This window comes from Salmo trutta, unplaced genomic scaffold (assembly GCF_901001165.1).
Source record: "Salmo trutta unplaced genomic scaffold, fSalTru1.1, whole genome shotgun sequence".
In the NCBI taxonomy this organism is placed as follows: Eukaryota; Metazoa; Chordata; class Actinopteri; order Salmoniformes; family Salmonidae; genus Salmo; species Salmo trutta.
The window spans coordinates 183-18,021 of record NW_021823234.1 but is presented as its reverse complement, the minus strand read 5'-3'; the positions used below and the strand labels follow the sequence as shown (position 1 = coordinate 18,021).

At 44.4% G+C, this 17,839-nt stretch overlaps 1 protein-coding gene across 1 annotated transcript; it reads right to left on the bottom strand.

The window, feature by feature from the left end:
- Positions 1-7,451: 7,451 nt before the first annotated feature.
- Positions 7,452-17,109, bottom strand: LOC115189780 (ABC transporter G family member 20-like). Its single transcript, XM_029748299.1, has 5 exons — positions 16,967-17,109; positions 12,967-13,070; positions 12,178-12,337; positions 11,300-11,404; positions 7,452-8,986 (listed from the first exon to the last, which is right to left on the bottom strand). Exons 1-5 carry the CDS (start codon positions 16,986-16,988, stop codon positions 8,880-8,882), a joined length of 498 nt encoding a protein of 165 aa, XP_029604159.1. The 5' UTR covers positions 16,989-17,109; the 3' UTR covers positions 7,452-8,879.
- Between the last annotated feature and the right edge of the window lie 730 nt (positions 17,110-17,839).

The window sequence follows — 17,839 nt, the reverse complement described above, 5'->3', positions numbered from 1 at the left end:
AGCCTTCACAGGGCTACCCCTGCCCCTCCAACCTAACCTTCACAGGGCTACTCCTGCCTCTTCAACCAAGCCTTCACAGGGCTGCCCCTCCAACCTAGCCTTCACAGGGCTACCCCTGCCCTTCAGCCTAGCCTTCACAGGGCTACAGCTGCCCTTCCAATTAGCCTTCACATGGCTACCCCTATGCCCTCCAACAAAGCCTTCACAGGGCTACTGCCCCTCTAACCAAGCCTTCAAAGGGCCATCTGCAGCTGTAAATCCAGGAGTGGCCTCCATTGCCACCAAAAGACTCACAAGTAAAGGAAACAGGCACGATGGACAACCATAAGCAAGTAAATGTGTGTCTTACATGTTAGATGCTGGATGCAGCAGTAAGGAGGGCTCCAGTCCTGCCTGCAGTAGTGGGGGGAGCCAGTAGGAAGCATAGAATAACTGACTGAGGCCCTCACACAACAGTCCACATAACTCCTCTCCAGTGAGAATGCTCCCATTCGGCTGCTCTGGTCTGGAGAGGCTCCCATTCGGCTGCTCTGGTCTGGAGAGGCTCCTGCTCGGCTGCTCTGGTCTGGAGAGGCTCCTGCTCGGCTGCTCTGGTCTGGAGAGGCTCCTGCTCGGCTGCTCTGGTCTGGAGAGGCTCCTGCTCGGCTGCTCTGGTCTGGAGAGGCTCCTGCCCGGCTGCTCTGGTCTGGAGAGGCTCCTGCTCGGCTGCTCTGGTCTGGGTATGCCCCTGTGTTTGAGGATGTACTGCATCTCCTCTGATTCACAACATTTACATTTACATTTACATTACATTTAAGTCATTTAGCAGACGCTCTTATCCAGAGCGACTTACAAATTGGTGCATTCACCTTAAGATATCCAGTGGAACAACCACTTTACAATAGTGCATCTAAATCTTTCGGGGGGGGGGGGGTAGAAGGATTACTTTATCCTATCCCAGGTATTCCTTAAAGAGGTGGGGTTTCAGGTGTCTCCGGAAGGTGGTGATTGACTCCGCTGTCCTGGCGTCGTGAGGGAGCTTGTTCCACCATTGGGGTGCCAGAGCAGCGAACAGTTTTGACTGGGCTGAGCGGGAGCTGTGCTTCCTCAGAGGTAGGGAGGCGAGCAGTCCAGAGGTGGATAGACGCAGTGCCCTTGTTTGGGTGTAGGGCCTGATCAGAGCCTGAAGGTACGGAGGTGCCGTTCCCCTCACAGCTCCGTAGGCAAGCACAACAGGTCAGAATGTAGAACCATATCTGTCTGTATGTGTGTATGTGTGTGTGTCTGTCTGTCTGTCTGTCTGTCTGTCTGTCTGTCTGTCTGTCTGTCTGTCTGTCTGTCTGTCTGTCTGTCTGTCTGTCTGTTTACCTTAAGAGCAGCCTGATGAAGACAGGATCTCTTGGAGCCATAGTGTCTTGTGTATGTTCCGTTGACCTCTGCCCCTTCCCGGACCAGCAACTCCACCATCTCTGTGTGTCCAGCGTCTACAGCTACACAGACCATCCAATAACATTTGTTGTAAAACTTCTAATAAGGTTGACGAAGTCCTTCTGTTGTGTGTGTGTTACCTGAGTATAGAGGACAGGACATAGAGATGCAGTCAGCTGGCTTGTTGGGGGTCAGCGTCTGTTTCAAGGAGGAGTTGGACCACTTCCAGGTGTCCATTCTGAGCAGCCATGTACAGCGCCGACTGACCCGCATCTGTCAGAGTGTTCACGTAGGCAAGGCAACCAAGGGAAGTGCTTGCTGCACCGAGCCAATGGAAAGAGGATCCTCTTTAGCCATTTGAGGTGCACTTTCAGGTGCCAAGTAGGCTCGGGCGGTGTTTACCGGGCTATTTGGAAAAAGCCCCGGGATGATTTTAAAAAATATATATACCTTCGTAACTATTTATTTGAAGTTTATTTTAAAACATTTGAATATCTGTATCTACTTTTTAAGTAAATACCTGGAGTCAACTTGTGCAATACATTAGGAGATGAAGAAGATCAAGTTGTTCATTTCAACTGTCACAATGTTTCATTATGAAGCTTACCAGTCGTCCCCGGTCATGTGCTGTTTGTTTACTCATTGTTATGCAGCATAGGCCAGCTGCATGCCACCCTGTATCCCACTGCTGCTTGCCTCTGAAGCTAAGCAGGGTCGGTCCCTGGATGGGAGACCAGATGCTGCTGGATGTTGTTTTGGAGGGCTTTCTCTGGTCTAACAAATTGGTCAATAAAGATTCAATGGCATTTATTGTAAGAGTAGGGGTGTTAACCTCGGTGTCCTGGCTAAATTCCCAATATGGCCCTCATACCATCATGGACACCTAATCATCCCCAGCTTCCAATTGGCTCATTCATCTTCCCTGTAACTATTCCCCAGGTCGTTGCTGTAAATGAGAATGTGTTCTCAGTCAACATACCTGGTAAAAAAAAAAAAATGTAATTACATTATGGAATTCACAACTAAACATCTTATAGCTATTAAGGTAACTGTGTAACGTGCTAAACACTCTGCAGTTGTGCATTTGGTTTGCTAGTTAGCTAGCTACACTATATATACACAAAAGTATGTGGACACCCCTTCAAATTAGTGGATTCAGCTATTTCAGCCACACCCGTTGCTGACGAGCACACAGCCATGCAACCTCCATAGACAAACTTTGGCAGTAGAATGGCCTTACTGAAGAGCTCAGTGACTTTCAACGTAGCACCGTCATAGGATGCCACCTTTCCAACAAGTCAGTTTGTCAAATTTCTGCCCTGCTAGAGCTGCCCCGGTCAACTGTAAGTGTTGTTATTGTGAAGTGGAAATGTCTAGGAGCAACAACGGCTCAGCCGTGAAGTGGTAGGCCACACAAGCTCACAGAACTGGACCGCTGAAGCGTGTAGGGCAGGGCTGCTCAACCCTCTTCCTGGAGATCTACCGTCCTGTGGGTTTTCAGTCCAACTCTAACTTAACACACCGGCTTCTACTAATTAGCTGCTCAACAAGACCTTAACTAGCTGAATCAGATATGCTAAATTAGGGTTGGACTGAAAACCTACAGGACAGTAGATCTCCAGGAAGAGGGTTGGGCAGCCCTGGTGTAGGGTGTAAAAATTGTCTGTCCTCGGTTGCAACACTTCCTACCGAGTTCCAAACTGCCTCTGGAAGCAACGTCAGCACAAGAACTGTTCATCAGGAGCATCATGAAATGTCTTTCCATGGCCGAGCAGCCGCACACATGCCTAAGATCCCCATGAGCAATGCCAAGTGTCGGCTGGAGTGGTGTAAAGCTCGCCGCCATTGGACTCTTGAGCAGTGAAAATGCGTTCTCTGGAGAGATGATTCACGCTTCACTATCTGGCAGTCCGACAGACGAATCTGAGTTTGGCAGATGCCAGGAGAACACTACCTGCCCCAATGCATAGTGCAACTGTAAAGTTTGGTGGAGGATAATAATGGTCTGTGGCTGTTTATCATGGTTCAGGCCCCTTAGTTCCAGTGAAGGAAATCTTAACGCTACAGCATAGATTGACATTCTAGACTCTGTGCTTCCAACTTTGTCAACAGTTTGGGAAAGGCCCTTTCCTGTTTCAGCATGACAATGCCCCTGAGGTCCATACATAAATGGTTTATCGAGATCAGTGTGGAAGAACTTAACTGGCCTTCACAGAGCCCTGACCTCAACTTCATCAAAAACCATTGGGTTGAATTGTAATACTGTCTGTGAGCCAGGCCTAATCATCCAACATCAGTGCCAGATCTCACCTAATGCTCGTGGCTAATTGGAAACAAGTTCCTGCAGCAATGTTCCAACATCTAGTGGAAAAGCCTTCCCAGAAGAGTGGAGGCTGTTGTTGCAGCAAAGGGGAACCAACTTCACGTTATTGCCCATGATTTTGAAATGAAATGTTCAACGAGCAGGTGTCCACATACTTTTGGTTGTGTAGTGTAAGTGTTTAGCTTCCTCCAAAATCAAGCATTCGCTTGGTAACATCAGAGAATCCCCTCCTGGATCAAGAGCCTTGCTGTCTAATAGTTGCTTTGTGCGTGCAGTGAACTGAGTAGTATTTTTTAGTTACTAGTATACTTGTATACTTTAGGTCTGAGATTGTAAAATGTTTACAAAGCATTCGTTAGCATTTAGTTTGCGTTCTCTATGGGATTTTAAAATGTGCTAACCAACGGATTACTGAGTATCAGTGGTGTTTAAAAACAGCACCCCTTGTGTTCAGTGCCGGTATTACCGAATAACCCTGTATGGCTCAAGGTAGATATGATGGCATGACAATCTGGATACTGCCCAAGCCTAGAGCCAATACAGATACAAAGAGAAGTCAAACCCCACCAGCAGCAATTGTTAGCTCACTGCTCACATTCTGTGTTGCCAGCAGCTGCTGCCTCGTGGAGGGCGGTCCAGCCACCGTCATCCTGGCTGTCCACACTGCAGCCAAGCAGGATCAGATACAACACACGGCTGATGTTCCCCTCACGTGCTGCCGTGGCAAGGCTGGGCAGTGTGTCACCGTCACGGTCGGGTAACGTCCATCTTCCTTTCCTCTTCCTGATCAACTCTGACGTTACTTCTCTCTAGCTAGAAGAGGTAGCTGGTAAGAAAAAGCATCAAGCAGAGGTCCTGGCTTCTCCGTCACACAAGGGCTATTAATGGAGTCAGATGAAGGGAAAATCCTGGCTAAACTAACAGGTAGATAGCAGGAACAGGCTTGCACGCCCACATTTTGAGTCGAACGAAGTTGGGGTTGGCTATCTAAAGTATTCTCTGCGGTTGTAAAGGCCGTATGAATGAAATAATAATGTCTTGTATCACTTCACCTTAGATAGAAATCTTCCCGTCTTAATCAACTGGGCTGTGGTTTACAACATGACAAATTGAGATTTCGCTTCCCTACACACTCGGTTTGCGTCCTCTCATTGGTCTAAAATTGAGAACCCATTCATCGATCAAATGGTGGGTGACTTTGACCAATCAGGAGTCAATCGTGATTCAGCTGGGGGCAGGGTTCAAAGTGGTTTCTGTACGGTTTGGTAATCTGGTTTAGAACATTATAATTTGTTAGCAGAATAACATTTGTGAAAATAGTCTACACTTTAATTTCCTTATCCATATTACTATACAATAATCTACCCAAAAGATGTCGTGACTCATGAGTTATGTTACACTATGTAGAATTGCAGGAAATTAGCTTCAAAACAACTCACATTTACTAAAGCCAAGTTTTGATTGTGTATTTAACGTATCTCAATTAACAATATTTAAAATAGGCTCAAATCCAGGCTCCAGTCCACATTTCTGGCTCCAACCTATTCTAAACCACATTTCTGGCTCCAATCTAAACTAAACCACATTTCTAGCTCCAACCTAAACTAAACCACATTTCTGGCTCCAACCTATACTAAACCACATTTCTGACTCCAACCTATACTAAACCACATTTCTGGCTCCAACCTATACTAAACCACATTTCTGGCTCCAACCTAAACTAAACCACATTTCTGGCTCCAATCTATACTAAACCACATTTCTGGCTCCAACCTAAACTAAACCACATTTCTGGCTCCAATCTATACTAAACCACATTTCTAGCTCCAACCTATACTAAACCACATTTCTGGCTCCAACCTATACTAAACCACATTTCTGGCTCCAACCTATACTAAACCACATTTCTGGCTCCAATCTATACTAAACCACATTTCTGGCTCCAACCTATACTTAACCACATTTCTGACTCCAACCTAAACTAAACCACATTTCTGGCTCCAATCTATACTAAACCACATTTCTGGCTCCAACCTATACTTAACCACATTTCTGACTCCAACCTAAACTAAACCACATTTCTGGCTCCAATCTATACTAAACCACATTTCTGGCTCCAACCTATACTAAACCACATTTCTGGCTCCAACCTATACTAAACCACATTTCTGACTCCAACCTAAACTAAACCACATTTCTGACTCCAACCTATACTAAACCACATTTCTGACTCCAATCTATACTAAACCACATTTCTGGCTCCAATCTATACTAAACCACATTTCTGGCTCCAATCTATACTAAACCACATTTCTAGCTCCAACCTATTCTAAACCACATTTCTGGCTCCAATCTATACTAAACCACATTTCTGACTCCAACCTAAACTAAACCACATTTCTGGCTCCAATCTATACTAAACCACATTTCTGACTCCAACCTATACTAAACCACATTTCTGGCTCCAACCTATATTAAACCACATTTCTGGCTCCAATCTATACTAAACCACATTTCTGGCTCCAATCTATACTAAACCACATTTCTGGCTCCAATCTATACTAAACCACATTTCTGACTCCAATCTATACTAAACCACATTTCTAGCTCCAACCTATATTAAACCTGTCACGTCCTGACCAGTTAAGGGGTTATTTGTTATTGTAGTTTGGTCAGGACGTGGCAGGGGGTGTTTGTTTTATGTGGTTCGGGGTTTGTTGGGATATGTACTTATGTAAGAGGGGTGTTTGTTTTATGTGTTCCGGGGTTTCTTGGTCTATGTTCTATGTTAGTGTACTTCTATGTTCAGTCTAGTCTATCTATTTCTATGTTTAGTTCATTGGATTGACCTTCAATTGGAGGCAGCTGTTCCTCGTTGCCTCTGATTGAAGGTCCTATGTATAGGGGTGTTTTGGTAATGGGATTTGTGGGTAGTTGTCTCCTGTTTTGTGTCTGTGCACATGACAGGACTGTTTGGAGGCGTTTGTTGTTTTGTATATGTGATTTGTTTGTTTTTCCTTCTTTTGATTTAATAAAGAGGATGAGTATACACGTTCCCGCTGCACCTTGGTCCAATCCTTACGACGGCTGTTACAAAACCACATTTCTGACTCCAATCTATACTAAACCACATTTCTGGCTCCAACCTAAACTAAACCACATTTCTGACTCCAATCTATACTAAACCACATTTCTGGCTCCAACCTAAACTAAACCACATTTCTAGCTCCAACCTAGACTAAACCACATTTCTGGCTCCAACCTAAACTAAACCACATTTCTGGCTCCAATCTATACTAAACCACATTTCTGGCTCCAATCTATACTAAACCACATTTCTGGCTCCAATCTATACTAAACCACATTTCTGGCTCCAATCTATACTAAACCACATTTCTGGCTCCAACCTAAACTAAACCACATTTCTGGCTCCAATCTATACTAAACCACATTTCTGGCTCCAATCTATACTAAACCACATTTCCTACACATCTGCTTAATATTGGGTCTTTCACAATAGCTAATGTAAGTCAGTGTAACACTTTTAATTCCTGACAATGGGCTCAAATACAGGGTAATTTATTTGCTTGTGTCAGCAAGAACATTACTGTTATTCTCCATGCTTCATATATTATTGTAATGCTCGTCGGTGAGAATCGTGACAATTATTCCACTTCTTCCCAGTTGCCAGGACAACAAACTGCTTATTTGTAGTCTGATATGCCTAGTTGTCTTTTTTATTTTATTGTAAAAGAAAACCCATATAGAAAAACAAACAGAGTACACAACCGAGTATCCAAACATGGAAAACTACAGTCAGGGTAATACAGACCAGTAATACAGACCATACATTATGTAAGCACCTTGTCAAAATGACATTCAACCTTTTGTTTGCTTTTATGTCATGAGAAGAAGAAATGTTGTTTATATATTGTTCAATTTCATTCTCAAAAATAGTAAAGAGGTTTTTGACTCGGTCATTTACATTTATGAATATGGAATTGAGCTAAAATAACAATGAGGTTGATTTAAGAAGAAAGACTTTGCTATACTTTTAAAACCAAATATCACATTTTCAAGTAGAAGAGGAAATGTTTATGATCAAAAACAATCTCCAGATATCTTGCCACAGCTTCCTGGTATAAGAGCAATACCAAACTAAACGTGAAGCAGTCTCCAGTTGATCATTACAGAAGGTACAAGAAACATCAATGTATTTTTTAAACTTCAAGATAGTGTTTAGTAGGGTAGCACTTGTGGATTCATTTATATGAAACTTATTTAATCTTATTAGTTAAAATAGACTTCTGAGAAAGAGACCAAACATTTTCCCAACGAATATTTCTAAAAATGGCATTCTAGAAAGACATGACATATGGGACTGAAACAACACATATACCTAGTTTGCCTGACTACCCAAAATCCTTGCTCTGGCCAAAAGCTACGCCACGCCCACGGACGTTAGTTCCTTCTCCGCAATGAAGTATGTAGCGAACATAGAGCAGTGGAATTATTCAGTGTGAGTTGTCAGGCAACCTAGTTGTGCGTTTGAAAATAAGTCTCATGAGGCTACGCATAACTCTGACCCTAACAGCTGCTTTGACAAAAAAGCATGCCCCTTCTTAACTTTTAACAATTCGACCCTTGTGTTACCAGTACAACAAATCTCCTACATAAAACACCTGTGCAACCAATGCAATAATGGCAATTAACTATCAACAACATGCAAAGCAGTATCGGGAAAACACACTAACATTACAGACTTATAACGGCAGTACAATAGAATCCTGCTGTAAACATATTATACCCATTCGTGTTATTGTCCACAATAATAGTCCTCAGGCGATGATCACTCTTCTGACGGTGATTACACTCACAACACCTGAGTGGGCGGGTGCAGTGTCCAGACGCACATTTCAGGCATTTTGATTGGTTTGTGAGTGACAAATAGATAGATTGAGTAGCCAAACTAAGGTGACTGAGGGGGAAAGTTACCCTATCTGCACTGACCCTACACACACACTCACTAGACTATATATACACACACCATATACACACTCACTTACACACACTACATTGACACTCCCACACAAAAACCTCCCACACTCACATACACTACATACGCACACATCTTCCCTGGGTAGGCGTCTCACATCCTCAGCTTGAGGATGACGATGGCAAGGATGACGAAGAAAGTGTTCCAGCCCAGGGTGACAACAAAGCCTCGCCACACTATCATTCTGGAGAGACCCCAGCCTGAGGGAGAGACAAGATAAGATGGTGTCTTTCTCTCTCTCTCTCTGTGTGTGTGTGTGTGTGTGTGTGTGTGTATGTGTGTGTGTGTGTGTGTGTGTGTGTGTGTGTGTGTGTGTGTGTGTGTGTGTGTGTGTGTGTGTGTGTGTGTGTGTGTGTGTGTGTGAGAGAGAGAGAGTTTGTGTGTGTGTGTGTGTGTTAGAGTTTGTACTGTGATGTGAAGATGAGACAGACAAACAGACAGAGAGAGAGCAGGATATCTCTCCTCCATTGTGAGCTCGGGACTATGTTGTGTGTGTATGTATGTATGTATGTATGTATGTATGTATGTATGTATGTATGTATGTATGTATGTATGTATGTATGTATGTATGTATGTATGTATGTATGTATGTATGTATGTACTGTATGTATAGTATGTATATTTGTATGTATGTCTGTGTGTATGTATGTCTGTGTGTATGTATGTCTGTGTGAATGTATGTAAACTCAGCAAAAAAAGAAACGTCCCTTTTTCAGGACCTTGTCTTTCAAAGATAATTCGTAAAAATACAAATAACTTCACAGATCTTCATTGTTCCTTGTTCAATGAACCATAAACAATTCATGAACATGAACCCGTGGAACTGTCACGGCTGTTTAAATGATCGGACCAAAATGCAGCGTCTGTTTCGTTCCACATATTTATTAGACTGTGAAACTTAATGCAATACCAAAATAAACTGAAGGCCAAAACATCAAACCGTGACGCAGGAGGAACAAACACAACTCACAAAATATAATCACCCACAAAAAACAGATGGGACAAACATCAACTTAAATATGACCTCCAATTAGAGACAACGACAACCGGCTGCCTCTAATTGGAGGTCATGCCAAACAAAAACCAACATTGAAATACAAAACAGACAAACACCCCCTGTCACGCCCTGACCTACTCTACCATAGAAAATAACAACTTACTATGGTCAGGACGTGACAGGAACGGTGGTTAAGACACTAACAGCTTACAGACGGTAGGCAATTAAGGTCACAAAACTTAGGACACCAAAGAGGCCTTTCTACTGATTCTGAAAAACACCAAAGAAAGATGCCCAAGGTCCCTGCTCATCTGCGTGAACGTGCCTTAGGCATGCTGCAAGGAAGCATGAGGACTGCAGATGTGGCCAGGGGAAAAAATTGCAATGTCAGTACTGTGAGACGCCTAAGACAGCGCTACAGGGAGACAGGACGATCAGCTGATCGTCCTTGCAGTGGCAGACCACGTGTAACAACACTTGCACAGGATCCGTACATCCGAACATCACACTTGCGGGACAGGTACAGGATGGCAACAACAACTGCCCGAGTTACACCAGGAATGCACAATCCCTCCATCAGTGCTCAGACTGTCCGCAATAGGCTGAGAGAGGCTGGACTGAGGGCTTGTAGGCCTGTTGTAAGGCAGGTCCTCACCTCGCCTATGGGCACAAACCCACCGTCGCTGGACCAGACAGGACTGGCAAAAAGTGCTCTTCACTGACAAGTCGCGGTTTTGTCTCACCAGGGGTGATGGCCGGATTCGCGTTTATCGTCGAAGGAATGAGTGTTACACCGAGGCCTGTACTCTGGAGCGGGATCGATTTGGAGGTGGAGGGTCCGTCATGGTCTGGGACGGTGTGTCACAGCATCATCGGACTGAGCTTGTTGTCGTTGCAGGCAATCTCAATGCTGTGCGTTACAGGGAAGACATCCTCCTCCCTCATGTGGTACTCTTCCTGCAGGCTCATCCTGACATGACCCTCCAGCATGACAATGCCACCAGCCATACTGCTCGTTCTGTGTGTGATTTCCTGCGAGACTGAATGTCAGTGTTCTGCCATGGCCATCGAAAAGCCCGGATCTAAATCCCATTGAGCACGTCTGGGACCTGTTGGATCGGAGGGTGAGGGCTAGGGTCATTCCCCCCAGAAATGTCTGGGAACTTGCTGGTGCCTTGGTGGAAGGGTGGGGTAACATCTCACAGCAAGAACTGGCAAATCTGGTGCAGTCCATGAGGAGATGCACTGCAGTACTTAATGCAGCTGGTGGCCACTGCAGATGCTGACCGTTACTTTTGATTTTGACCCCCCCTTTGTTCAGGGACACATTATTCCATTTCTGTCAGTCACATGTCTGTGGAACTTGTTCAGTTTATGTCTCAGTTGCTGAATCTTATGTACCATACAAATATTTACTCATGTTAAGTTTGCTGAAAATAAACGCAGTTGACGTTTCTTTTTTTGCTGAGTTTATGTACAGTATTTTTATTTGTGTGTCTGTGTGTGTGTGTGTTACCTCTGTACATGATGCATCGTAGGGCTTCAGAAGCGTAGGTCTGGGGCAGGGCCAGACTGATGTAACGTAGTGGATAGGGGATGCACTCCACAGGCCAGATTATACCTGTAGGGAGAGGAGGAAAGAGAGAGCCTTAGAGAAACAGAGAGTCTTAGAGAAACAGAGAGTCTTAGAGAAACAGAGAGTCTTAGAGAAACAGAGTCTTAGAGAAACAGAGAGCCTTAGAGAAACAGAGAGTCTTAGAGAACAGAGAGTCTTAGAGAAACAGAGAGACTTAGAGAAACAGAGAGTCTTAGAGAAACAGAGAGTCTTAGAGAAACAGAGAGTCTTAGAGAAACAGAGAGTCTTAGAGAAACAGAGAGTCTTAGAGAAACAGAGAGTCTTAGAGAAACCGAGAGTCTTAGAGAAAGAGAGAGAGTCTTAGAGAAACAGAGAGTCTTAGAGAAACAGAGAGTCTTAGAGAAACAGAGAGTCTTAGAGAAACAGAGAGTCTTAGAGAAACAAGAGAGTCTTAGAGAAACAGAGAGTCTTAGAGAAAGAGAGAGTGAGATATGTGTGTGTGTGTGTGTGCTGTTTTTCTCACTCTTTGTGAGGCTCAGAAGACAGAGACATATCCTAAACTGAACTGCTTTGGCAACATGGATTTTCTTCCAAGAAAATGTTATTTTCAGAAAGAGTAATAGAACTGAACTGAATAGGATTTAATTCAACTTTATTGAGAGAACATGGAAGACACTATTGTAGTTTTGCATAGTTACGGAAATCAAACCCCCTAAAACGTACCACTGACTATTGAGGTAAAAGACAGTGTGTGTGTGTGTGTGTGTGTCTCTGTGTGCTAGCGTGTGTACGTGCGTCCGTGTGTGTGTGTGACCTACCACTGACGATGAGGTTGGGGTAGAAGATACCAAGGGCAGCTTGGGTGGCGTTCTGTTCGTCATCGATGGCGGATGAGATGACCAGACCAAAGGAAGTGCCTGTTATGCCCTGCAGCACGATCAGAGCTATAACCAATACCAGGCTCCCCTCATTAGGAATCTGGAGGGAGGTGGAGGGGGAGGAGGGGGGAGGGGGAGAGGAGGGGGGAGGGAGGGGAAGAGAGGGGAAGGAAAGCGAGAGTTGGAGGAGGGGGAGAAGGAAGGAGAGAGAGAGGAGAGGGGTTGGAGGAGGAGAGAGTAAAAAGTGAGAAAGACAGAAAAGGAGGGATGGTAATAAGAGAGAGGAAGGTGAAAGAGGAGGGATGGTAATAAGAGAGAGGAAGGTGAAAGAGGAGGGATGGTAACAAGAGAGAGGAAGGTGAAAGAGGAGGGATGGTAACAAGAGAGAGGAAGGTGAAAGAGGAGGGATGGTAATAAGAGAGAGGAAGGTGAAAGAGGAGGGATGGTAACAAGAGAGAGGAAGGTGAAAGAGGAGGGATGGTAACAAGAGAGAGGAAGGTGAAAGAGGAGGGATGGTAATAAGAGAGAGGAAGGTGAAAGAGGAGGGATGGTAACAAGAGAGAGGAAGGTGAAAGAGGAGGGATGGTAACAAGAGAGAGGAAGGTGAAAGAGCATGTCATGTTATTCAGTGATATAGTGTCTGTTACATAAGGCCCTGACTCTTTCTATTGTCACAATACAGAGACCTGTGTGTGTGTGTGTGTGTGTGTGTGTGTGTGTGTGTGTTACCTTAAAGACAAGCAGCATTAAGATCAGTAGTAGAACGATCTGGACACTGATGATAATCAGCTGGGAGATGAGATACGCCAGCACGGTCTCCATTGAACTCACACCTGGGGAGAGAAAGAGAGAGTAAGGAGAGAGAGAGAAGAAGAAAGAGAGGGATAGAGAGAGAGAGAGAAGAAAGAGAGGGATAGAGAGAGAGAGAGAGAGAGAGAGAGGGATAGAGAGAGAGAGAGAGAGAGAGAAGAAAGAGAGGGATAGAGAGAGAGAGGAGGAATAGAGAGAAAGAGAAGAAAGAGGGGGATAGAGAGAGAGAGAGGAGTAAGAAGGAGAGAGAAAAGAAGAGGGAGAGGTAGAGAGCGAGAGTGAGGAGAGAGAGAGAGAGGGTAGGAAGATCATAGAGGAAAAGGGAGAAGCAATGTATTTCTTTTTTCATAATGTGGGGCCCATGGTGATTTAGCTAAATAGTCAATTATTGGACTGGCCCTATTTGCACTGAGCCTATCTGCATTGAGCCTATTTGCACTGAGCCTATCTGCACTGACCGTACACCGTACACACTCACTAGACTATATATACACACTCACACATACTACATTGACACACCCACACAAAACCCAACGACACTCTCACATACACTACATACGCACACACACATTAGACACAACGCAGACCGAAACAACACAAACACACATTCACATACAGTCCCAGTCTAAAGTTTGTACACACCTATTCATTCAAGGCTTTTTCTTTATTTTGACTATTTTTACTCCATTTTTTTGAAGACATCAAAACTATGAAATAACACATATGGAATCATGTAGTAACCAGAAAAGTGTTAAACAAATCAAAATATATTTTATATTTGAGATTCTTCAAAGTAACAATCCTCTGCCAAATACTGTACAGAAAATGACCATGGTGATGAATCAACTAGTTTTAGGCACTGTCATCATGTCGTTAGGAGTAGACGCTTGGCTGTCAGAATAATTAATGCAGTAGTCTTCCAACATGGCCGCCAGGAGGCGTCGTACGTCAACTGCAAGCCCTCTATAGTGCACTATGGGCTCAGATCATCATCTGTGTACTGACCAGTATTGACCACTAGGGGGAGATGGGGCATTATTCTGATCAAAATCTAATCACATTTTATTTGTCACATGCAGGTATCAGGTGTACACTACTGTGATATGCTTGCTTATGAGCCCTTCCCAACAATGTATGCAGAGTTAAAAAATAATAATACAAATAAAAATAGAATGAATTATACTGAACAAAAATATAAATGCAACATGCAAAAATTTCTACGATTTTACTGAGTTTCAGTTCATATAAGGAAATCAGTCAATTGATATAAATTCATTAGGCCCTAATCTATGGATTTCACATCACTGGGCAGGGGTGCAGCCATGGGTGGGCCTGAGAAAGCATGGGCCCACCCACTGGGAATCCAGGCCCAGACAATCAGAATGATTTTTCCCCCACAAAAGAGCTTTATTACAGACAGAAATATCCCTCAATTTCATCCGCGGGTGGCTGGTCTCAGACACAGGTGAAGAAGCAGGATGTGGAGGTTCTGGGTTGGCGTGGTTACACGTGTTGTGAGGCCAGTTGGAAATTAACGTTAAATTCTCTGGTGGACATTCCTGCAAAACTTGAGACATCTGTGGCATTGTGTTGTGTGACAAAACTGCACATTTGAGTGGCCTTTTGTTGTCCCCAGCACAAGGTGCACCTGTGTCATGATCATGCTGTTTAATCAGCTTCTTGATATGCCACACTTGTCAGGTGGATTAATTATCTTGGCAAAGGAGAAATGCTCACTAACAAGGACGTAAACAAATTTGTGCATAACATTTGAGAGCAATAAACTTTTTGTGCGTATGGAACATTTCTGGGATCTTTTATTTCATGAAACATGTTGCTTTTATGTTTTTGTTCAGTATAGTTGTGTGTATGTTTTAAGCTAAGGATCCAATCTCCTGCTTTCAGACATTTCACCACCTAGATTACGAGGCTTAGATTTGCATCCAAAAATGTCATGTCAGCACAAAGCATGTACAACATCTAGTATAATGATTAGCCTCATATACATAGTCTACAGCTGAACAATATGTCAACAGTGTGTGAGTTAAGCTATTCTCTGCTTCAGCAGCATAATGTCAAGGGCTGCATTGCAAATGCCCAGAAGACTAATGCCATCATGCTATTGGCCAGTGGTTCCCAACTCCGGTCCTCGAGTACCCCCTCCCAACAGTACAGTTTTATTGTAACCGCGGACAAACACACCTGATTCAACTTGTCAACTAATCATCAGGCCCTCAATGAGTTGAATCAGGTTTGTTTATCCTGGGCTACAACAATGTGTGCTGTTGGGGGAACTGGAGGACTGGAGTTGGGAACCACTGCTGTAGGTCTATGGCTGCATTGGTGTTGCATTCCATTATCAGCTGCAAAATGGGTCACATGGCCGATATCCTGAAAAAATAGTGACAATCAAATCAAACTAATTGGAGAGGAAATGTTCATTTGAGAATAGAACACAGAAACAGACAAATTCCTCTTTATTGCAGGATTGTGATCTGTGATTAATCAACATCAACACTAGCTCATCTTGAATAATAGTTACATTAACACTTAACTGTAAAAATCAACACTTTCATATAATGTCAAAGTGTACAAGTATGCTAACTCCTATGTAAAGGTTAGACATTTTAGTAACACGTATGCTATTATTATTAAAACAATTTCAGGTGAACAAAAAAAACATCAATACCAGAGGTGTCCAACATCGCTCCACTGATCCCTGATCTACTTCTGTTCCAGTCCAGCTTTAGTACACTTATTAACTCATTATCCACTGATCCCTGATCTACTGGGGGAGCAGACTTCTGTTCCAGTCCAGCTTTAGCACACTTATTGACTCATTATCCACTGATCCCTGATCTACTGGGGGAGCAGACTTCTGTTCCAGCCCAGCTTTAGCACACCTGATTATTAATTCATTAGGTTTGATACATTGAATCAGGTGTGTTAGTGCAGGGCTGGAACAGAACCCTGCACACCCAGCACGGTTGGCCTGCTCCAGTTGTAATGGGTTTATACATTGTATGACTTTTAAACTATTTTTCTTCACAAAAATGTGCTAATATATAATCCATGGTATATTCTCTTGAGACATTAATTAGGACCTCTTCATCTGCAGACAGGGTTTCCCAGCTCTCTGAGGATCTGAGGAGACAACATCGAAAAGAAACAAGCAGCATTATACTCAAGTTAGACAGCCCTGAATATTATGTTGCTACATCTCTCTGTCCTCAGTATCTCACTAGGGACTGGAACTGGAGAATAATCTCATAATGTCCTCCCACAAAGGTACTACTAGAGTAGCCTACTCTCTGTTCTCTGACAGCTGGAATTGCTAGCTAATCTGTTCACTCTCTTCCATGGCTGTTAGCTGGCTACCTAGCTACAAATGCATTTGGAGTTACAATGATAAATACATCAAGATAGCTAACTAGCTAATATGAAGTTAGCAAACTGGTGATATTTTATTCACCTAGTTAGTTACAGTATACAGTATGTAAAGTTAGCTAACTAGCGAACATTACGTTAGCAGCTAATTTGAGTTAGCCGTGCACACTTAGTTTCTGTAGCAAGCTAGCTAATAATTCATTGTTTTTTTTATTTTCAACATATATTTACTTACTTGAATAGGTTCTCCCACTGACTCCGTTTTCTTGGTCCTTAGAAAAAAATGGAATAATGGGAAATCTTCCAGAAGTTTCCGGTGGTAGCAAAACGCAGCTAGCCATGTGGATGATTGGAGGACTTTCATCAGACTTGAGTTGGGTCTTCCAACATGGGGGTTGCTAGGTGATTTGTGACGTACTTGCAAGCCCTCTATAGGATGCTGTTTGGGACGCTCGGCCCAGGTCAAAATTGAAGCATGAAATAGGGAATAGGGTGCCATTTTGTTACCCACTGTGTGAACTTTGACCTTTACCTGAGACCCAGCACCTTTCCATTAGCCCCTCCTTCCTCTCTATCACGAAGGACAGAGCTGTCAAGCCCACTGCCAAGTAGAAAGTGATGCTGTGTAGAGAGAGGGGAGAGAGAAGAAGGGAAGGGAGAGAATGAGGGGGAGCGAGAAGGAGGGAGGGCGTATAATGAGGGAGAGAATGAGGGGGAGCGAGAAGGAGGGAGGGCGTATAATGAGGGAGAAGGGAGGGGGAGAGAGGAGGGAGGGGTAGAATGAGGGAGACGGGAGGGGGAGAGAGAAGGAGGGAGGGGGTAGAATGAGGGATACGGGAGGGGGAGAGAGAAGGAGGGAGGGGGGTAGAATGAGGGAGAAGGGAGGGAGAGAGAAGGAGGGAGGGGGTAGAATGAGGGAGAAGGGAGGGGGAGAGAGGAGGGAGGGGGTAGAATGAGGGAGACGGGAGGGGGAGAGAGAAGGAGGGAGGGGTAGAATGAGGGAGAAGGGAGGGAGAGAGAGAAGGAGGGAGGGGGTAGAATGAGGAGAAGGGAGGGGGAGAGAGAGAAGGAGGGAGGGGGTAGAATGAGGGAGAAGGGAGGGAGAGAGAGGAAGGGGGAGGGGGTAGAATGAGGAGAAGGGAGGGGGAGAGAGAGAGAGGGAGGGGGTAGAATGAGGAGAAGGGAGGGGGAGAGAGAGAAGGAGGGAGGGGTAGAATGAGGGAGAAGGGAGGGAGAGAGAAGGAGGGAGGGGTAGAATGAGGAGAAGGGAGGGGGGAGAGAGAAGGAGGGAGGGGGTAGAATGAGGGAGACGGGAGGGGGAGAGAGAAGGAGGGAGGGGTAGAATGAGGGAGAAGGGAGGGAGAGAGAGAAGGAGGGAGGGGGTAGAATGAGGAGAAGGGAGGGG